This window comes from Symphalangus syndactylus, chromosome 6 (assembly GCF_028878055.3).
Source record: "Symphalangus syndactylus isolate Jambi chromosome 6, NHGRI_mSymSyn1-v2.1_pri, whole genome shotgun sequence".
Classification (NCBI taxonomy): Eukaryota; Metazoa; Chordata; class Mammalia; order Primates; family Hylobatidae; genus Symphalangus; species Symphalangus syndactylus.
In genome coordinates, this window is record NC_072428.2 from 107,995,984 (window position 1) to 108,020,348 (window position 24,365).

A 24,365-nucleotide genomic window follows, 5' to 3' on the forward strand; every position below is an offset into this window, starting at 1 on the left:
CGAATCAACCTAGGTGCCCATCAACAGTGAGCTGGATAAAGAAAATGTGGTACATATACACCATGGAATATTATGCAGCCATCTAAAAGAACGAAATCATGTCTTTTGCAGCAGCATGGATGCAGAGGGAGGCCATTATTCTAAGTGAACTAATGCAAGAACAGAAAACCAAATACCACAAGTTCTCACTTGTAAGTGGAAGCTAAACATTGGGTACACATAAAAAGATAGGAACAATAGATGATGAGGACTCCAAAAGAGGGGAAAGAGGAAAGGACTGAAAAACTACTTATTGGGTACTATGCTCACTACTTGGGTGACAGGATCAATCATACCCCAAACCTCAGCATCATACAATATGCCAATATGAACCTGCACATGTTCTCCCTAAATCTAAAATAAAATTGAAATTATTTTTTAAAAAGCTTCAAAATAAAGTTTAAAAATAAAAACAAAGACCAAGGAAGAATGACTTTTTTATGTATTAAGGGAGTTGTGACTCATCCAAAAAGGTATGTCTGGAACCCATCAAGAGACATAAGTAAAGAGAGGGTGAGAATCAGGTTGTAGAGAAGAATGCACCAGGAGACTTACAGAGTTAAAGCATTACTCCAGAAAACCAGAAAAGGCTACCGCAGGGAGGAGAAGAGAGCCAATAATATTCTTGAAGAAATGGGTACCAAATGGCATTGAAGAAGAAACTATATTTTGTCATTAAAAAAAGGTAAATATATGTAAATCATGATACATGATTTTTAATAATTTCATATGGTAGATTAATATTTGAATAACTGATTTTTGATGTTCAAAAGCCTGGCCTTTATTTATTTATGAATGAATGAGATAGGGTCTCGCTGTTGCCCAGGCCGGAGTGTAGTGGGGCGATCTCAGCTCACTGCAACCTCTGCCTCCTGGGTTCAAGGGATTCTTTTGCCTCAGTCTCCTGAGTAGCTAGGACTACAGGTATGTGAGACCATACCTGGCTAATTTTTGTATTTTTAGTAGAGATGGGGTTTCACCACGTTGGCTAGGCTGGCCTCAAACTCCTGATCTCAAGTGATCCACCTGCCTCAGTCTCCCAAACTGCTGGGATTACAAGTGTGAGCCACTGCACCCAGCCAAGCCTGGCTTCAATTTTAATAAATGTTATGAGCCAGTATCTCAAACCACTAGTGTATATAACAAACTTTTTTTTCTGGTGATCATATGCCTTTTGAATCTTATGTACTATGAAAAACACAACATCACAGACAGGGTATTTCTACCAAAAATGAAAAAGCTGATCAAACTGTGATCCAACTGAAAAGTCCTAACTCATTATTATAAATTTCATATATGACTATTCACAATAGCAAAGACATGGAATCAACCCAAATGCCCATCAGTGACAGACTGGATAAAGAAAATGTGGTACATATACACCATGGGATACTATAAAGTTATACAAAGGAACAAGATCACATACTTTGCAGGGACATAGATGGAGCTGGAAGCTATTATTCTCAGCAAACTAACATAGGAACAGAAAACCAAACACTGCATATTCTCGCTTATAAGTGGGAGCTGAACAATGTCAACACATAGACACAGGGAGGGGCACAACACACACTGGGGCCCATTGGGGCATGGCGGGGGTAGAGCAGCAGGAAGGATAGCTAATGCAGGCTGAGCTTAATGCCTATGTGATGGGTTGATAGGTGCAGCAAACAACCATGGCACATGTTTACCTATATGACAAACCTGCACATCTTGCACATGTGCCCTGGAACTTAAAATAAAAAATTTCCTGCATGTTCATTCTCCATGATATGTAGAAAAATGACCCATTGTTCAAGCAAAATCTTTTCTGTGGCCTCTGTTCTTGATTGTTTCAATCTTTATTAATACATTTTGAATGTCTTTTGAATACCCGACCTTCATGTTTTTAGCTCTTTTTGAAGCATGAACTAGATCAATCATACATTTAATAAGGGTTTTAGAGCTGGTCTTTTGATCCAATATCATATAGGCATTTTTTCCCTCTAAACTTTGGGATATTCTCTTGATTGTAGAGCTATGGGGGAATACATGTGTTAAAATCTGTGTCTCTCAATCTTAAGTGGCTTGAGGGAATGACATAAAAATCACAAAGAATCCAAAGTATTAAGGATTTTCAACTTTTCTAGCAATAAGGAAGAAATACAGTACATATAGGAAGCCTGAGAAGCAGGAGATCTGAGTTCTACCACCGAGTGGCTATAGGAAAGTCACCCTCACACAGCAGTTAAGTATGTGGACTCTGAAGGCAGACTGCTTGTCTTCAAGCCAATAGGCACAGCTGTTCAACTTCTCTGTGACCTTAATTTACTTATGCTTAAAATGCAATAATAATAGCCTCTACTGTATGTCATAACAATATCCTAAGGATCAAATGAGTTGATTTAATAGGACATGGCATACACTGTGAGCTCATTACATCTCAGGGGAATCCCTTAAGCTCTCTGAATTTAATCATATAATTTTGAAACCTCCTGTCACTATCACCATCAAGAGTCGTTGACTCTTTCCTCTATTTTTTCCTATCATCAATAAAGTAGTTTCCAGTAACAGATTTTTTTAAAAATTGTTCAGGTCAGTATAACAGCAGTGAATGTGCACTTGTTTAAATTTGAGTCATCTTGGTATTAATTTGTTCACACATTATCACAAGCAATGTCTTAAAGAACTTTTGAAGAGAAAATATCTAAATTGTGTACAAGGAACGACACTAGAAACTACAAAGGATATGAAAATCCATAAATTCCACTTATTTGATTGTAGGACTACACAAATTTTAAAGAGATGATCAGATGGCAGGACCACATACTAAGTTAAAAAGGAACCACGGTATACATAAATTATGGAGTTCCAGGTGACTTTGTTATGTTACTGTCGAATTTATATCTCCTTCGAACCACTTTCAAGTAGGGGCTGAGGGAAACTTTGCATGGAGCAGTAACACCAAACTCTTTTGCAAAAAGCAGTGGATTGTGTGGAAGGGCTCAGAAGAATGAACACAGCTTCACTGGTAGTGAGAAAGTGGGTGGCTGCTCCAAGAATAGCACCCAAACTGGAAGCTATGAATGAAGAGGCACCAAGCACATGGTTCTAGAGAATGAAAGGGAAAACTATGTAGGCGGGAGCAAAGCAGCAATGTAAAGGCAATTAGTTCTAATTCAAAGTGGAAAACTGAGAGGAAAACAATTATGGCCATCTATAAATTGAGAAAGCAGAGTGCATATCTGCCACACCATAAAATACTCTTACGACATTTAACCATACTCTTGATTGCTCTCCCAAAATCTTTTAAGGCTCATTGCATCCCTGTCCACTTCTCTCCCTGGGCATTCCAACCCATCTGCTCAATCTGGTAAACAAATACATAATAAAAAAATATATTAAGAGATGTTTTCATTTTTTTCCTTTCATTTTTAATTTCAAAGGGGCTGTGGCTAACATTCAGTGATCTGGGCTATACAGTTCTCATCTGCCCCACCCTCTTAATCTAGAATCCAGAGTTTCACGAGTGGGAAGGAAAGCCCTGGAAACAGAGGTTTGGCTCATTTCTTTCTTTTCTTTTCTTTTTTTTTTGACAGAGTTTCCCTCTGTTGCCCAGGCTGGAGTGCAATGGTGCGATCTCAGTTCACTGCGAGCTCTGCCTCCCGGGGTCAAGTGATTCTCTTTCCTCAGCCTCCTGAGTAGCTGGGATTACAGGCGCATGCCACCACACCCGACTAAGTTTTGTATTTTTAGTAGAGACAGGGTTTCACCATGTTGGTCAGGCTGGTCTTGAATTCCTGACCTCGTGATCCGCCCACCTGGACCTCCCAAAGTGCTGGGATTACAGGGGTGAGCCACCATGCCCGGCTGGCTCATTTCTATTTACATGGATCAGGCAAACTGCTCTCTCCTTGAAATTTCTACTCAGCCACAGATCTCAATCTCCAACACCCCCTTGACAATGGCTCTGCAATGCTCCTGGGGAATCAAAATGCATTTTGTAATGTAACAATGCAACAAAAAAGACTCAGGAATGAGCTAAATAATCTTTCACGTGCAAAATGTCCTAAATCCTCTGATAATTTCATTACGTATGATTCTCTACCATGTTATTACTGAATGAAAGCCTAAAAAGCAATTTAAAATGAAAATACATTTATATATGTGGTAAGCAATACATAATGAAGTACAGAACATGGAATAAAAATGGAAGAATAAAGTACAATTGTAAGAAGAAATGGGCATATGAAATCAAGGAAACAAAACAAATATTTTGTTCTTTTCTGACCCATTTCCATTTCTTCGGTTGTCTAGCACTGGAAACTCCTTCCTATGTTAGGAGAATTCTCTACTTTATGATTCTCCCCTATAGAAGCTAAATATGTCCAGTAGTTGTTTTCCTGGTCTTCTGTGTAGTCTAAGCTTGGCTAATGATATGCACCTGTCTTAGGCTTCAAATAGGAAATGAGTGATACAAAAAAGAAGGACCTAGGGAGGGACCACTCAGGATCTGGAGCAGTGAGGGCACTGGTGCTATCTGGCATCAACAGGGTGTAAAGCAAGCTGCAGCATCCATTTCTCATCAGCAGAAGCATCTCCTGCTGCGGACTAGCTCTGCAGAGGGTACTTGTCTGTGATGCTGGCTGGGAAGAGCTAGTCCTCTAGGCTTTGCTAGCCACGCTGAACCACGATGTAAGCCAACTACTGTTTCTATAAACCAGTCAACAAATGCCCTTTCTGCCTTCTCAATGAACATTGGCTTCACCTGCTCAAAACTAAGAATCCTGTCTGAGGCATCTATTGCCATGCAATTCACCTATTTATATTGAGCTGCCACGTAGAAGGAGCTGTATCTAATACACACAGTTATTTTTAGTTTTTTCACTGGTGAAAAGAATTGTTCCCCCTCTGAATTTCCTGGTTATTATTTTGGCTACACACATTCAAAGTTCTGATCAAATTAAAAGATCTTTCCTACTTCAGGGCTAGAATTTATACTTCCTGAATGTGAAGAAAATGTTTGAAAATATATAGATTTCCTCCCTACTGTTCAAAGAAATCAGAATGGAAATTCTATTAAAAGATGATAGACAAGATTAAAAAAAAAAACCTCCAAATGTCATTCCATCCTGGGTTACTGGCTCAAAATGGGAAGTGGATTACAAGAGGCAAAGTTCCCCATGATGATTACTCATTAGATTATTCAAAGTGGCTTTACAGCCTCAGTCCATTTGCCAAATTGACTCTTGCCCAAATTTCCCTGGCACACAAATTACCAAACAGTTAACCCGCCTATTCGTAGTCGCAGCAGGAGCCAACGCATGAATGAGCATGGACCCTGTTCTCCTGCCTTGAGAGGCAAACCAGAGCAGCACTCAGGCCAAGTGTCTTAGAATTACCAAAGAGATATGCCCGATGTGAGATAATAAATACTTGAATCATAGATAATGGAGCCTTTGCTTTCCCAGACATTTGGTCTGGCAGTGATTTAAAGAACTGAACTCATTCAAAATAATGGATTTTTTTCCTTATGGCTTTTAGATGTCTAAAGCTGCAATTTACTCTACATGCGAGGGAACTGAAGACATTTGGTTAAAATATTTGCTTTCAGAGGACTAAAGGCGACAGGTAATTTTGTTGTTAAAGAGATGACTTTGGTGTTTCTGCTTTCATCAGCTGATACGGCATTTTCTTTTTAAGACACAGGGTAAGAGTACAAATTATAACTCTTCTCATACACTATAATCTACTGAAATATTATATTTTTTAAGGACAAAATGTAGCACTCCCTGTCAGAGAAACCCTTCACTGAGACTACACAGCCAATGAATTTGGCTATAAAGGACTCCTGTATTCCCATTATACATGGGAGACACACCACTGGCTCATTTTATATTAGCCTCTCAGGACCCATAGGACAGAAACAATTTCCTTTCACTATCAGCCAGGTTGGAAATGACCCAGTCATTCAGAAACAAACAGGATGCAAGTTGATTTAAAAAAAAATCAGCTAGATAATAAAATCTTTGATCCAACTAGAAGTGTTCTTTTTTTTCTCCTAAAAGAGAAATGAATTTTGTTAAAGGCAGAACAGAAGTAAAATTTTAGGAAAGTATTTTTATATATTCAATGACAACAAAATGTTTTCTTAATTTTTTTATAACACAGTATAAAGTCCAGCAGAAATAATTCATTATGAAATAACTCATTTGACACATTACAGGCATAACTGAAATGTATCCCATCCAAGAAATACAAATGAGTTTCAGTGACATCAGCTGAAACTCACTGGCTCTTGTGTATGTGGTTTGTGGGGAGTTTTGAAAACCTCCAGATATCTTAGTGGTTGTCTGCAGGGCTTTGTAGAGTCCAGAGTAAAATTCTGATTTTGCCTTACATCTATGGAAGGCCTTCTATTTTTCTTTTACTCAGTGCTTTAGTTTTCTACCATGCAACATACTGAGAGAAATGTTTCCTTTTATGCAGCACCTACACCAGAACACTGACATTTATATGTTAATGTAAAGATGAAATTTCAGGGAAAAGACACACATGAAATGACAATATGTATCATAAATATTTATAAGTATAGTGCATTCAGGTTAACCATCAATTAGGTGTTACATATGAGATATTAGAAGTTCTCTGAAAAGGCCAAATAAAACATTTTAATTTATGATTTAAAAATAATGGTGGAGAGAACATATTAGTTTTAATTTTAATCAAACCACACAGCATGAGCTTCTAGCTTTCTCACTCTCTTTTCTAATAAAAGGCATCGATAGTCTTGGCAGCATATTAGAAAGGCAAAATTTAAATTTCTATTTCCTTATGGCTGATCATCACAAGTTTTCACTGAACTTTGTACTCTTTGAAGCAGATACTCAAGTGAAAGGAATATGTGTGTGATGGTGGGGGAGGGGGAGAGGAGAAGGAGGTTGGTTTAAATGAAACACATGTGAGCAGGAGGCTTGAGGTCTGCAGCTGACACAGCTATCACACCCCAGAGGTGAGTCTGACACTAACCAGGCCTTTAAGATGACACATTGTGAGACTGGATATACCACGCAAACATGCATTCCATTTTCTTCAGGTTATTTTCATTCCCCCCCCCCCACCAAAAATAAGAAATAATAAAATAATTTGTAATTGCAAATAACTATTTTAGACAGAAGCTGGATAAAGTAAGTTGGGATGTTACCATATGATCAGAGAGTCCTGGTTGCATCACTGGATTAACCTACCTAGCAGCTAAGCATGTTTTCTAGAAGGCACTAGAAAGTCCAAAAACATATATATAGAGAGAGATTTTAAAGAAAGTATCAAAGTAACCATTATCAGAAACATAATTTTTCTGTTATACTTCCTTTATGGTTTAGTGTTATTTTGAGTTACATTTTAAACACTAGGTTACATTGGCTTAAAGAATCTGTCAGCCTCTTGCACTTCTAAGTACTTATTGAAATCCTGTCTGAAAATATAATACTTAAGAACAAACAACTTTGGAGATGATCTCCTCATTCGACACCATGTTGTGGGGAAAATGACCATTTGAACGTCTCAATACCTTCTTTTGTCTGCTCTCAGCAGCAGCCAGCTGTGCGGACATCCTTTCTTGCATTTTCTTGCAGTGGGCCATGACTGCTTCAAGGATGGAGAGGGGGTTGGTACAAACTGGCTTCTTCTCTTTGTCACCAGCACCTGCTTCATAGTCTCTCTGGAGTGCCAGGAACGGGTCATTTAGATTAAATCTCCCATACCGTTCCTGGATAAATACCTCCCTCCTGCGAGCCTGGAACAAAATTAGAGAAACGTATTGAAGAAAGAAATGAAAATATACAGAAAGATATTTATAAGAAGGTTTTGTGATTACACTTCCAAATGGTATTCCCAACTGCTGTGAGTAATGGCTTATGATGTCAGTGGTGAGTGAGAGGCAAATGCGACCCCCAGTCTCCACTAGCCTGGAATGCCATTCCATCTGTTTTCAAATTTTCTTCAAGAATATTGTATTTTACATTGCAAATGATGCAAATATAGTTATTTCCTATGATGCCTATTCCTCAAGGATCAGAATTTAAGCAGCAGTCTTTTTTTACACCCCCACCCCCTGCCCCACCCAACAGGGTCTTGCTCTGTCATCCAGGCTGGAATGCAGTGGCACAATCACAGCTCACTGCAGCCTCAACCTCCTGGGCTCAAGCAATCCTCCTGCCTCAGCCTGTCTTATAGCTGGAACTATAGGTGCATGCCACCACACCAAGCTATTTTTTTTTTATTTTTTAATTAAGATGGGATCTCACTTTGTTGTCCAGGCTGGTCTCAAACTCCTGGGCTAAAGTAATCCCCCAGCCTCGGCCTCCCAAAGTGCTGGGAGCCACCACGCCCCACCTATCTTTTCTAATTTAATGTAAAATCAGAAATATTGACAATTAAAATAATTTTTAGCAAAAGTTCAAAAATAAAATTATCTCTATATCGATAGAACTTACATTTAAAATAATATCACGTTAAATCACGCATACAAAAAATCCCCTATAAGTTTTTTATAGCCAGAAGGAAATCACATGGATGTCTGATAAGAAGAAAATCTTTGTGAAATTTTTAATGTAAAAATTTTAATTAAAAAAATAAAATTTTTAATGTAAAAATAAATCACAATATTCATAGTTTGTAAAATTTGACCAACTACAACAGCCTTCAGAAAACTTAAAAAGGCATCTATCTCTTTCTCACTGAAGGGCATTAAAATATAGTTCACAGAATCCCAGGAAAGTATGCAACTTAATTATACTCTAAATGTCAGGCCATCAGCGACAAAGTTATTTCACACTCAGGTAATGAGGACCAAATGCGATTTTCTATAATTAGCCTACAAAGTCATTGCATAAAAATGGAAAATAGCAGTAGAAATGTATTAAAAACTAGCAACATTTTCCCAATTCAGGTCATTTTGGAATAGCCACTAGAATGAAAAAAATCTATGTCACTGCCAGTAGAAAAATTAAGTTATAATAAATCAAGCTTATTTGTCCAAAACATTGAACATGTTTTCTGAAGAAATATTATTAATCCATACAGTTCCATACTTTAAAGGGAACTGAATTGGAAAACTACACTTTTTCCATTTTAGGCCACTATCAGCAAGCCAACAACTAGATAAACACAAATCTAATGACAAATGGGAAAAATCTAACATTTCTTTCCTTATCATCAACTTAGATTAAGAAATAAAATTTACAAAAAGTCCAATTTCACCATTAAATTTAAGCTAGCTTTCAGAAGACCACTTTAAATTTAAAAGATAAGGCTTATGAGTTAAAAGCACTTGGTGTTTCTAGATTCTTTAAATTCAATTATGTAATCAATACACTGAATAAGTATCACTTGAGAGATGCAATTTCAAAAGCAATTTCATTTTGTCCTTCACATTTTTCTTAATATTTATTCAGTGTAGTAGTTATTCTCCCACCCCTGGATGAACACTTGGATAATTCTATGTTTTTTCTAATCATTTTAATTTAATAAAAGACCTACAGTCACTTTGAGTCAAAACAGCCTCAATTTGATTATTAGAATGTCCATCTTCATTCAGTGGTACAGCAACTTCCCTTCCTCAGCTAGCATCTGCTGCAGGCTAACATTTACCACCTGGCAAAGAGGTATATACGAAAACCTCTCTCCTTTTCCCAAAACCTTCTCCTCCTCTTTCTAAGCTGTTTTAGTCACCTCTGGGTTGGAAAGGAGTGGAGGTAGTTGATAAAGGAGAGGTGAAGGGAGCAGGAATGCCATACCTGACTGGTTCAGTTGGTCAGCTAGCTTTACCAACCCAGTGTGAAGAATATTTAAAGTCTATTCTTTTCCCATGAAGTGCTTGGTGATTTCTTAGAGGAACACCCTCTTTTGCACTGCTGGGACCCCTTCATCTACAGTTTCTTCAATGTAGGCCATAAATGTAGGACAAACTACATAATCTGCAGGACCCACTGCAAAATGAAGACATGGGCTTTTTGTTCAAAATTACTAAGCATTTCAATATGGCAACAGCACAGCATTTAACCAGACAAGAGGCCCTTCTAAATGCATGGCCTTTGTGACTGCACAGGTTGCACACCCATGAAGCCCAGCCCTGCAAACTCTCCTTATTAGCATTTGGAATCCACCTTTTGACAACTGAGGTCCCACGTTCTCTCCAGACTTCCCTATTGAACAGGACCTGAATCAATCTCATTCCTACCATTTCAAGACCATGGCCCAACTTGGTCTACAGGAAACATTCATGGATCTTTATCTAAACAAAAGCTGGGAGTCTCTACGAGATGATCCCCGCATCTATCTCTCCTTCACGTCCGCAGAATGACTGCTTGTTCAGCCCCACCTCCACTGAGCCCACCAAGATCTGCAGGAAAAACCTATTACGTCATTCAAAAGTCTCTCTGAACCCCTTTTCTCTTCAGATGAAGGGAGAAGCAACTGGATGAGGCAGGACTCACAGCACAATTCTCTGCAGAGAAATGCTCTCTGACAGAAATCTTTCTTTAATCTCCAAAAACTACATTATTTTATATCCTCAATGTGGATGAAAGGTTTAAAAGTCAACACTAGCTTTTAAATATTTCTTATGAAAATTTGCATCTTGGTCCTCACTTTAGTATCTGATATTTACTATGATGAGTCATCTGCTGAAACTGACATGTTAACAACCCATTGTAATTACCTGATGTCTACTCACCCACACAACATATTTTATGATGTACAGTACTTGTAACACTAATCAAGCAATTTCTTAACACACAGGTTATTGAGTCTGAGTAAACTTTTTGACAACTGGGTTAAAATTAAAATTAATTTTTTGTATAAGAGATAAATACATATATCACAGACCTAGTTCCAGTTTTACCCAACAGATTTTATGGTCAAAAAGCATTTAATTCTTTTTTTTTTTTTTACTGGTATGAAATAGTTTTTTATATATGTATGTTGTGTTTGTTTTTATTTTAAAATTACTAGTTTTAACTGAGTCACATTGTGACATTGTTAAATGCAGATGAATTTTTTTCTGCTGAAAATGTTGTATAATGATACATGTACAGGTTCATAAACATAAAACTGCCTATTTATTTTGAGATAGAGTCTTGCTCTGCCACCCAGGCTGGAGTGCAGTGGCGTGATCACGGCTCATTGTAGCCTTGAATTCTCAGGCTTTCGTGATCTTCTCACACCTCAGCTTCCCAAGTAGCTGAGACTATAGGCATGCACCACTACGCCCAGCTAAGTTTTAAACATTTGGTAGAGATGAAGTGTCACTATGTTGCTCAGGCTGATCTTGAACTCCTAAGCTCAAGCAATCCTCCTGCCTCAGCCTCACAAAGTGCTGGGATTACAGGAGTAAGCCTCCGTGCCAGCCTAAAACCACCAATTTATTTGCTTCACAAATATGGACTAACATTTAGTTAGCCTTTATGAAGTATAAAATATGTACATTAGATTCCTTTAAGGGTAAAAACAGTGGCTTTGTATTTGTTACTAACCAGCTATGCAACTGTGTTGCTGATATCTTTAGTTGTCAAAATGAGAGAAATGAAGCAGTATCATTTGTTGCTTAAGACACCTTGAGTTTAGACAAAAAACCTGATCTCATTCTTTCATTTTTAAGTCCCTAAAAGCATGAAAACCAAGCAAAATGAATGTCAAAGACCACATGTTCTTCTTTAACATTAAACTGACTCCTAAACTCATATTTATTATTTTCAGAGATGCCAGGTAATAATGTTGTTCTATGACCACGTATGCATTTATTTGTGTATATTACATATATTCAACATGTACTTTTGATATTCTTGTTTTTTAGCAAGGCTTTCTAGAAATATGTAATTCTAACAATTAAAATGTGCTTTTTGGTCTACAGTTTTCTATCAGGCTTATAAATTAGAATGCAGTTGCCCATTTTGATTCCATGGTGAAAACTCATAGATTAAATAAGAATAGGACATGAAGACAAGATGCTATAATATGAAGTCAGTGCACTCACAACATAGAATATGACAAATTACTCACTAATAACTAATTTTAAAAAATATTTTGATATATTTAATGTTGGAATAATATATATTCATGTATTTTTTTAATTATTACCAGAGAGAAATAGAAAGTTACTTTTCTATATAAATATATCCTAACCCCAGTGGATGAGTTTTCGCAGATGGAGGAACACAAAATATAGTAGATCCAATTATCTATCTAGGAACTTCCGGTGACTTGGAAATTTCAAGATCCAACAACAGGCTCCCCACTATTAGGATGCTGACTCCCACAAATGCATGCAGGGGCCAGGTAGCCAACATCAGTGTGTATATTTGGCAGGCTATTAATCAGTGTGAAATGGCAGACTTTTGAGGAACTAGAGAAGGTATGCTCTAACAAAAGGCATTCATGTTTTTTTAAGAAATCATGACACTTTGCCAGTGAAACAAAATACAACTGGCAGGCCTGGTTTGGACAGCAGGACACCCAGTTTATCATCTGTGATTATGGGACTCTGGGGCTCACTGGCCTATATCTTCTCTTAAGCATTTTGCCTTGAGTTCCTTTTAAGTGGGGGTATTTGTATTTAACTGACACATCCAACCCACTACAGGGCAAAAAACAGGTGCATAATACATACTTGTTGACTGCATAAAGGTAGCATCTAACAGACTCAGGAAAATAGCAAATATATCCTTGAAGAAAGAGCTCAGACCACAGTTCCCTGTTGAAGGGAAGTCTCCTTCCCAGGGGGGCAATCTATCCAGGAACCTGGAGAGGAAGTTGGACCAATGTCAGACTCCTCTATGCAGGACTAATTCTAGAGAAAATGACAGCTAAGGATCAGTTCACCCACTGCCTAAGACAGAAAGCTGGGATCCCAGGAAGGATTCATCAGCTCTCCAACCTAAAGCCAGGTGACAGCAGTTCCAGGAGAACCACAGGGTGTATCAGTTGGTTTTCTATGGTTCACCGTGCTTTGTAATGACCATTGTTCTTTGCACCCCCTGAACTGTGCAGCATGGAGGCACTCTGTACACCACACAGTTGTCGGAGTAGTCTTTCTAAAATGGAAACCTTCTCAGTCATTTCTCTGCTCAAAGCCTTTCAGCACTCTTTTGCCCCAGGCCTTTGTGTTGCTTGGGATGCTTCCCCTCCTTCACCCACATATCTCCCCATGAACTGCCAACCCTCACTGCCACCTCTTCTCTTGTGCTCATGTCAAAAGGTTCAGAGTTTAGCCTAATTTAGATTCAAGGAAACATCTGTAATGAAACATATGTCCAAGCCACTTGAAATCTCTTCAGTTTACCTGCTTTTCAACAAATAAAATGTGTATTCCCTTTAACATTCTTGTAAAAAGTTTACTGTTCTTAAAATCTTACTTTGCAACAGAGTGCTTATTTTTAATTTTTAATGTATTACATTATGTTTAATAAAGGCAGATCAACAATATAGACATGTTTTAATAGGTAAGGAGACCATGTAACAAAAAATGACTTGAAATGTTTATTATGCTGGGTTTGAGGAGGCCTGACCCTAAAAAAGGAAGAGCTGAACATGTAGAGAATGAATTGGTTTATGCATCAGAATTACTTGAGAATGAAATGCACTTTAGGGAAATGAGTTATTATGAAGACATAAACTAGTTGTAATAATAAAAACAGACTCTTAAAGGAACTCTTAAACCTAGCCACACTGATGTATAAAAATATAATTTCAGCCAGGTGTGGTGGCTCACACCTGTAATCCCAGCACTTTGGGAGGTCGAGGCGGGCGGATCACAAGGTCAGGAGATTCAGACCATCCTGGCTAACATGGTGAAACCCTGTCTCTACTAAAAATACAAAAAATTAGCCAGGCGTGGTGGTGGGTGCCTGTAGTCCTAGCTACTTGTGAGGTTGAGGCAGGAGAATGGCGTGAACCCAGGAGGCGGAGCTTGCAGTGAGCCGCGATTGCGTCACTGCACTCCAGCCTGGGTGACAGAGCGAGACTCCATCTCAAAAAAAAAAAAAAAAAAAAAAAAAAATATATATATATATATATAAAATTTCATCAGAATGTGAAGTTTTAGAAAATCTTGTTGAGAATGTCGCAAGCAGGAAGTTGAAAGATGACCATTATTACCAGAGGATTTCACATACATGAGGTTCCTACTTTGGCTTTCCTTGTTTGATATAATCAATTGAACTAGTTTGGACATGATTAGTAAAAATAAAAGAAAGCGTACTTAAAATATCCAACCTTCCCTACAGCATGCAATCCTCTGAGAAACAGAAACTAGAACTTGAACTGTGAGTCATAATTAAAACATTATAAAACATACTACCAATTTCAAAACATACTGACAAGCTTATAACCTTTTCATTTTATGAAAAGCCAGAATGATTCTGTAACAATATTAAAAATAATACTAACAAAAGATAACTTTTATTGACATTATTTATTGCTAGGTACTTTTTATACATTTTGTCCTAAAAATAAGCCCAGGAGATAGCTATTATTTTAATTCACATCTTATAGATAAGCAGACGGAGGCTTACAAAATTAACTTGCTTGCCTAAGGTCACTTTAACAGCAGCTGATACTCAACCCAGGCAAGTTTTACTCTAAAGCCTACATTTTTAAGCATGGAAAGATAATTATGACTAGAGTATTCCGAAACACTAGAAAAGGCTTCAAAAATAATTATTGTTTACAAGACTTTTTAAATCAGTACAAAGAAATTAGGTTTAAAAGACAAAAATATGACAATGTTCTCAAAAGTTAGTTTTCTATATGCTGTATTTGTACGTCCATTATTACTGACCATATACTAACATGATCTAATCGGACCTAAACAGTTTTTCAAGATTCTGCACAGAATATATTATTTAAGTATAAATCCAACAATAAAAATGGTTTCCAGATATGCTTTCACAAACCACTGGTTACCTAAGAATAACAAAAAATAACCAAAAACCAGCATTAATATAGATCTAACTTTGAGACGATTGCTAAGGAATTCTGTACTCAGCTCTAACCTGCTCAACACAGCTGTCACTATCTTGGGTGCCAATGATACAAAAAGCCACAGTGGATGGTCGAAATGTTGAGTCCAGTCTGACAAGATGGATTTTTTCAGGAAGAAATGTGAGTCAGTTCTTGAGTACAAACACAGAAGCAAGCATGAAAAACACTTAGGGGTGTCAATTAACAAGATATTGAACCAGCAAACCATGAAATGGACACTGCCCCTCCTCCAAACCATCAACTCAACCCCAGACTTCATTATTCAGTAGAGAACAGGTGTCAGAACTGGACTTCTGGACTCACTTTTGGCTGAAGTATTAAGAGAACAACCAATAGCAAAAGGATCTGAAAACAAGACTGAAGAGGAAGAGCAGAAAGAACTAGGGACGCTTCAAAGAGGAAAAGCCTTCCAGATGGTGCTCTTTCAATATCTGAAAGCATTTTATGTTTAAAGAGGTGTTTGATGATTTATTTACATGATTCCCAAGGAATAAAATTATGGATAACATAATAAAGAATTTTTAAAGGTCCAAGCTTTTCCACAGATACAATGAGCTGCATTTGATTGGAACTAAATCTCTGTCTCCAGCTGTGTTTCAAACACAGGCTGAGAAAACACGTGATAGAAATGTAACTCAGGAGTCTCAAACGTCAGGAAGGTCCTTGGCTTCTAAACTGTTATATCCCTCTCAAACCCTGAAATTCTATGACTCAAAATCAAAAAGGATAGAAAATACATAGAGATTTTTTCAAACAGTCAACATAAAAATTTATCTATCCAGCTGTAACTCTCTTAGTGTTAAGGAGTTCAAGTAGACCAACATTAAATAACACTAAAATTAAAAGCTCTTTTAAGAAGGAAGGGGGAAAATCCTACTTGTAAATAAAAGGGAATGGGAAGCCAGAGATAAGCCATGGTCCTCAGAACTCATTCTCACTGTAAGAGGGGTTGAATAGCAGAGGAGTAAGTTAACACATTCACATACTTTCTCTTTTCTCCTTCTCTCTCTCTCTCTCTCTCACACACACACACACACACACACACACATACACACACACAGAATGGCTGGGTGACTGCAGAGTGGAATAGCAACATAAAAGTTACACAGTCATCTGGAGAAGGATAATTACTGCCCAATGCCCTTTAATGATCAGAAAGCCTTAGAAATTCACTGGCCAGGAATGAAAAATAACTTCTAGAATTATGACTTAAATGCCAAAAGAACTGAAGGGTTCATTTCAGTGTCTGCATCTCAGACACTGCATCTGTGTGTGAAGATATACTTGAGCCACAGAAGTGAAGGAGAATGTCATGGCGTCAAATGATTTTCTGTGCAATGCTGAGAATGTCAGAGAAGAGGTAAGCTTTTCCTCTTCCCTCTCACCTCCCACCTTCATCCCCCAACCTTTCTGCCACCTACAATGTCCTACCTGCTCATAGACATCATAATCTGGAGGTGTGGAAGTTGTCATGCCAGGAATATACATAATGCATATTGTGAATCATACCAAGACTTTATTTTTTTTCCCAAAGCTAAAATCTGGAAGGCATACTTCAATAAACCACCAATTTTCTCTCAAAGTGTAGACCATACTAACAGAATTCATGAAAGGCTTGGTTGCACAGAAGTCAGAGCCAGAAGTAATCTCTCTCCTTTCTGAAATCTCCCACCACTTTCTTTTGACCTTGTATGCTACTTACCACCTTGCACACATTCATTAGTGCTCCTGCTCTAATGTGGGAGCCCATGCTCATTTGCAGAAAATAACATCACCTTTATTCCCTAACTAGGTCAAGAATGGTATACAAGTGCTGCACTGTTCCACTCTCTTGCCCAGGGTAGATACTATTAAATTATCAGTGCACGTAAAGCTGAATCCAGAGCAACCTCCAACTGTCTTATTAAGACTCCAGACAGCCACCACCTATCAATAAGAACTGGAGCAGAGATTAACCAACCCACTATTTCTGCCTTGGGCACTGAAATATTACCATTAGCTAGATCTTTACTTCTAGAGAATATGTTTTCAATTTTGATGAAATCCAATTTAACCACTTCTTAAAGTTTCATGTTTTTTATCTTCTATTTAATAGCTAAGAAATCTTTGTCTAATTTGAAGTCTAAAGATTTTCTCCTGGAAGTTGTATGTATTTAGCTTTTAAGTTCATGATCCACTTTGAGGCAATATTTGTCTATGGTGTTAGAAAAAAAAAGGGTTGGTGTTCAATTTTTCCACATATAGATTCAATTTTTCAATCATTTGCTGAAAAGACTAGCCTTTTCCCCATTGAATATCTCTGAGGCCTTTGTTGAAAATCAACTGACCACATATGTGACTCTATTTCTGGATTCTTTATTCTATTCCATGAGGTATATGTATGTTTCTTTGCTTTATAATAAGTGCTGAAATCAGGCAGGTTAAATCTTTAAAATTCTTTTTTTAATTGCTTTTGTTATTCCAAGATCTCTGTTTTTCCACATAAATTTTAGAATCAGTTTGTAAGATTTTTAAAAGTCTCCTGAAATTTTAATTGCGTTTGGTAAGTCATTTTATATTCTCTCAGCAATTTTCATTTTGTCTTCAGCATACAAGCTTTGTTTTGAATATATTTTGTTAGGTTTATTCTTAAGTATTGTATTTTTTATGCTACTGCAAAGAAATTATTTAAATTTCATTTTCTAATTATTTTTCTAATAGTATGTAGTACTATAACTGATTTTTCAATACAAAGTTTTGAATTCTACACATTTTATAAATTCCTTGTTTGGTTTCAGTAGTTGTTTTTGAAGATTACCTAGAATTTTTACATAAGCAATATCTGCAGAAGTGACAGTTTTACTCCTTTATGCTTTTTATTTTATTCCCATCTTGCAATGGCTAGGATTTCCAGCACTACCTTGAGTGCTGTAAAAAAAGTCCTGTAAAAGTGCTAAGTGCTTTTCTTATTCCTGTCTAAATTGCATCCCTCAATTATGTTGGCTATGTGGTTTTTTTTGTTGTTGTTTTTCAGTTTTCGTTTTTTTGTTTTTTAATAGCTGCGCCCTTTATCACTTTGAAGTTCTTTACTATTCCTGGTTTGCTGTGGAAATTTTTCAAATATTTTTCTGCATCTATTAATGAGAACATGTGGTTTTTATCCTTTATATTGTTAATACATTGAATTTTGTTTGATGTTGAATATTAAACTCTTTGATTATGATACATTGTTTGAAATTCAATTTGCTAATATTCTGTTTAGGATTTTTTTTTTTTTTTTTTTTTTTTTGAGATGAAGTCTTGCTCTGTCACCCAGGCTGGAGTGCAGTGGCGCAATCTCGGCTCACTGCAAGCACTGCCTCCCGGGTTCACGCCATTCTCCTGCCTCAGCCTCCCAAGTAGCTGGGACTACAGGCGCTGGCCACCAGGCCCGGCTAATTTTTTGTGTGTTTTTAGTAGAGATGGGATTTCACTGTGTTAAGCAGGATGGTCTCGATCTCCTGACCTTGTGATCCACCCACCTTGGCCTCCCAAACTGCTGGGATTACAGGCGTGAGCCACCGTGCCTGACCTCTTTAGGATTTTTTACATCTATAGTTATGAGGAGTATTACTCTGTAATTTTTTCTTTTTTTAATGCCTTTGCAGTTTTGGGATTACGATACGCTGACCTCATAAAATGAGTTCACCCATTTACCAGGGAAACCATCTAGGCCTGAAATTTCCTTTTGGGAAAAGTTTTTGATAGTGAACTCAATTTTTAAAATAGAATCAAGGCTATTTGGATATTTTATTCCTTCTTATATTAGCTTTATAAGTGGTATTTCTTCAAGAAATTTGCCTATTTGTCAAAAGTATTCATAGTATTTACTGAATATCCTTTTAATGTCTGTAGAATCTATAATGATAATCCCTTTTTCCATTCTTAATATTGGTGATTTGCATTCTTTTTTTCTTGTTCATTCTAGCTAGGAGTATTTCAATTTTGTTGATCTTTTCAATGAATCAACTCTTTATTATTTTTCCTATTGTATGTCTATTTTGCATTTCATTGACTGCTTCTTTTAACAAAAAGTTTTTCCCTTCTAGTTACTTTGTTTTTACTTTCCTGCCTTTTTTGTCATTTCATAAAGTAGAACCATAGGTCATTGACTTTACATCTTTCTCCTTTTCAATATAAACCTTTAGAGCTCTAAATTTTCCTCTAAGCACTGTTTTAGCTGCATCTCAAATGTTTTGACATGTTGTATATTTGCTGCCATTCAGTTCAAATTACTGTCTAAATCCCTTTTGGTTTTGTCTTGGACACATGATAGAGATTTTTTTTTTTTTTTTAAATCCACAGATACTTGGAATTTTCCTAAAGAGCTAACTGTGACTGATTTCTCATTTAAGTCTATTGAGGTCACTGAATAAATATTTAAATTAAGACTTGTTTTATGGCCCAGCATATGGTCTACCTCAGTAAATGTATCACATGCACTTGACCAGAATGTGTTTTCTGCATTGTTGGATCTAATACTCTACAAATGTCAATTAATCACGGTGGCTGAGGGTGTTCATGTTTTCTATGTTTTTACTGAGTTGTTTTCTAGCTGTTCAATTAATTACTGAGAGAGGTATTAAAAGCTACTATGATTATGAAATTATCTATTTCTCTTTTTAATTGTCAATGTTTGCTTCATGTATATTGAGGCTCTGTTATCAGCCACATAAACAGTTAGGTCTTTGTGATAAATTGTCCCTTTTATCATTATAAACTGTATTATCTCTTTAACACTGGGCCTGTTATTGAATCTTCTATTGTTTCCTTTGTCTTTCTATTCATAATTCACCAATATAAATGTTTTAATTTATATTAGTAAAGGCTACCAACCAGTAGGACAAGACTCTCTCACAATGTTCATTTCTTAAAATTTGCTATGCAACCAGCTTATTCTTCTAGATGCAATTTAGATTTCACCTGCTTCGAAAAATAAGCAATTATAATTTTGATTGGAATTATATGTAAATTAGAGATACATTTAAAAGACGACTTTTTCATAAAATTAAGTCTTGTGGTTGAAAAAAATTGTTTCTTAATATATTAATATTTGCTTTTATAGCTTAGAAAGGTTTATATATTCAAATAAACTTGCAGAAATTTGAAAATAAAAAATATTTTGATATATTTGGTAATATCCTCACTTGCCTAATTTTCTTTGTATTTATTTTATCTTGAATAAAATTGCTAAAGCAGGTCTCAATCTTAACCACTCATAAGAATCACCTGGGCTGGGTGCGGTGGCTCACGCCTGTAATCCCAGCACTTTGGGAGGCCGAGACGGGCGGATCACGAGGTCAGGAGATCAAGACCATCCTGGCTAACACGGTGAAACCCCGTCTCTACTAAAAATACAAAAAATTAGCTGGGCGCGGTGGCAGGCACCTGTAGTCCCAGCTTCTCGGGTGGCTGAGGCAGGAGAATGGTGTGAACCCGGGAGGCGGAGCTTGCAGTGAGCTGGGGTCGCGCCACTGCACTCCAGCCTGGGAGACAGAGCAAGACTCCATCTCAAAAAAAAAAAAAAATCACCTGCATAACTCCACAAACATTCAGAGTCGGGTCAACACTCAATGGCAAGTCCACTTGATTCTCCTAAGTCCTTTGATGCCCCAGCCAAGGATAAGAACTAGTAACTGATTTCTTGCTCTTCTTGGACACTTTTTGTTTTTGGAGACAGGGTCTTGCTCTGTCACCCAGGCTGGAGTGCAGTCATGGCTCACGGCAGCCTTGACCTCCTGGGTTCAAGTGATCCTCACTGCTCAGTCTCCCGAGTAGCTGGGACCACAGGAACACAGCACCACTCCTGGCTAATTTTTGTATTTTTTGTAGAGAAAGGGTTTCACCATGTTGCCCAGGCTCACCTAATTTCTTTATGCTTGTTTCCAACTAGGGAATCTTTCAGGTCTTTTTTTTTTTTTTTTTCGAGCAGCTATTAGATGGAAATATTTTATATCCTTTCCACTTTGAGGATGATTTCTATTTTCTTCTTATGTAAACACTGCCTTGTCGGGTAAAAACATGCTTAGGTGGCAACCCTCATAACAGTAGATATTAATTTCAACATCTCCTGAATTCAAGAGTATGCAAGAGCAAGCCTGAGGTCAGGTAGATTTTTCTCCTTTTCAGTAAACTTCGTTTTTCTACCTTATTAAGCCAATTCTTTTTCTTACCTTAAAATACATAATATTTTAAGATTATTCTTGGCGTCAGCTGGTATATTCTGGGCATATAGCCCTTTTAATCTAAAAATTATGTGAAATCTTGCTGGTAGCATTCATTCCACTTGTTCCGGTCTCTTTGAGGAACATCAATTTTTCTCCTGGTGGACCTCCATTCTGTATCTTGCACATACATGAATCTTCATTTCTACTTTATCACTTTAATCCTTTCCACTGGGTTCCGGGAGATCTTCTTAAGTTTGTTACTGATTCAATTTTTTTAGTGTTGATCTTTTCTACTACTTCCAATACCTGCTTTAATTCTGCTGATATACTTTAAGTTCTCATAACAATCATATTACGTAGGTACTGTGATGCTCATTTTAAAGATAAGAAAACTGTAGCCCCAAGAGAGGGCAAGGGACTTGACCACAGCTGCATGGCTAGAAATTTGGAGCCTGGACACACTCCCAGCAATCTGCCTCCAAGGTCCATGTCCCATTCAATGCTTTCTCTTCCCTAGCTTCACAGCTAGTCCACCCTTCACAATCTGGCTTCCTTCACTTCAACGCCTAGGTTTCTTCAAATTGTAAGACACAAGACAGATGGTATCTAAAAATGACACTCTAAAATTTGTTTCTTGTAATAATTTTGTCAAATGCAAGTTGTTCCTTTGCATTTTAAATGTTACGTTATCTTCCTTGTTCTATCCTGCAAGATCTTTCATGGGCCTTATGTTTTCTTTTTTGTTGTTTACTCCATCCTCGGATCAGTAGGAGTTAACTCAGATCTGGTGTTTATCCATAAGCAGGGCATGCAGGTAGAATCTTCCTGAATATATTTACTGCCCAGCTGGTTGCCATTAAAATGCTTCTTTAATACCAGGAGTCGGTGGGTAGACTGGTACAAATGAACATTTCATTGCTCCTCTCATTTGCGTGAGAGAGAGTAAAGGCCAATGGCAGGCGCTTCAAGACAAATGGGCTCCTAGACAGGTTTTTACCCCCATCTGTGTTAAGGATATGCAGTCTCTTTGGCTGTGTCTCCTTACTAGGTACAAGGAAAAGTCTCTTATGGTCTGTCCTTGCAGAGTATAAGGGAATGACCAGCTCTCTGGTTGTTGCTTCTGTCTGAGTCATGCACTGTTGCAATGCTGTTTTCTGGTACGTCTCCTTCACAGTCACAGAAGGGATTTCAATCAGCAGCTCCTACCTATCCCACTTTCTGCCTTGGCCTCTCCAAATACAAGAGGGTAGGCATTGGCTAGCTCTTTTCCAGAGCATCACAGGGTTTCAGAAGAGTCAGTTCTCATTTATCCTTCAGCCTGGTCATATAGACATTAAATCTAGCAGGCATTCCTTTATTTTTCAGGATACAGGTAGTGCAACAGTAGAGGGGTGAGCTCAGAGGTCAAACTGGATTTGGATATAGAATCTGTCACTTCAAAGTTATGCAAACTTGGATTGGTTATTTGACTGACTCCCCTTGAGCCTTCATCAGTTACATGAAGGCAGTAGTGTACCTAAATCAGAATTTTGTTGTTGTTTTGAAGAAGAAAAATAATGCATGTAAGGCACTTAGCTGGGTGCCTAAACAAATGGAAGCATGCAACAAATCACAGTTATCATTACGATAACGATGATGCTCTTTTTAGTTTGTAGCGTTGGTGTAAGGTTTTCCCTATTCTTGTATCCTTAGGATGTCTCATTAGAGAAATGGGAAGTGGGAAGCCAGGTGCCAGTGCCAAAGCTTCCATGTTATTTAGAACTCCCAGCTGCAGTTTATCAGGTATCTAGCATGCTGGGTGACTGTTTTCATGTGTGTGTCCACACAGTCACAACTGTTCTTTCTCTTCAATTGCATCACACTCCAGAAGGGAAAACCTCAGCACTCCTAACCATCCATTATTCTAGAGCCCCTCAACATCTTTGGAGGGCCAAGAACTATGGGGGCATTCATGAAACATAGCCAATTATGTCAAATGTAATCCACGTGCCCAAGGATGAAAATGAACTCACCATCATCAACACTTACAGAAACATGCATGAACATAACACTCCATGCAGAGAGAATATAATAAATCCTTTCAAGAGATAGTTTGTAAAGGATTACAGAGCAAAAAAGACTTAGAACAAAATGAAACAGAATCCTGTTTCAATGCCATTCTTTAATACATGAAATCAGTTCTAACGTAAGTCAAATGATGTGTTCTAAAGCATCACATTTAGGAAAAAAAGATATATCATTAACTTTATAAGCCTCTCCCTTATTAATAAATTTTTTCAGCTTTCAGGGTAAATTTAGATATGAATGTATAAATATTGTTTGTAGCCCTAAAATAACAAATGTACAAAAGCCATTCACTTACTGACGTTCCAAATCATATCCTTTGTTTTTTCAAGCTTCTAAATCCTGAAGTGATACCATTTTCTAAGCAATCCTATCATAAAACTTATCAAAGCTTGTGACATTATAATAAACTAGCTAATTATAGTAATAGCTCCTATAAAGAGATGACTTAGAACATCTATAAGAAAATATTTTTTCAATAATTTAAAAGAAAGTTAAAATTTCTATTGAGCATTATTATTATTATTATATTATATTATTATTATTATTATTATTATTATTATTATTATTTTGAGATGGAGTCTCACTCTGTTGTCCAGGCTGGAGTGCAGTGGCACGACTTCAGCTCACTGCAACCTCCATCTCCCAGGTTCAAGCAATTCTCCTGCCTCAGCCTCAGTAACTGAGATTGTAGGAGCATGCCACTGCACCCAGCTAATTTTTGTAATTTTAGCACAGACAGAGTTTCACCATGTTGGGCAGGCTCGCCTCGAACTCCTGGCCTTAACTGATCTGCCTGCCTCAGCCTCCCAAAGCGCTGGGATTACAGGCATAAGCCACCACACCTGGCCAATTGACCATTACTTCTAAAGTAAGTGTTTACAAAATAAGGCTTCTGAAGAAGGGTTTGATATTGTCCAAAGAAGCAATCATCATGTTGTGGGAGATGAATATCACTGTAGCAAGCATACTGCGAGTGGGGGCTGGTGCAGGATTTAGCAGGTACTGCTTTCATGTTTGCTAGACCAAATTCCTGTTTTGGAAATTTTCAAACAGGAGTTT

At 37.4% G+C, this 24,365-nt stretch overlaps 1 protein-coding gene across 4 annotated transcripts in view; it reads right to left on the reverse strand.

Annotated features, from left to right (window-relative positions):
* Positions 1-24,365, reverse strand: part of CTTNBP2 (cortactin binding protein 2) — a 161,731-nt gene that overhangs the window by 91,159 nt on the left and 46,207 nt on the right. For all 4 annotated transcript variants that reach the window (XM_055283789.2, XM_055283787.2, XM_055283790.1 and 1 more), the window contains exon 3: positions 7,586-7,810. In XM_055283789.2, coding sequence (XP_055139764.1) covers positions 7,586-7,810 — 225 coding nt within the window. The remainder of the gene's footprint in view (positions 1-7,585; positions 7,811-24,365) is intronic.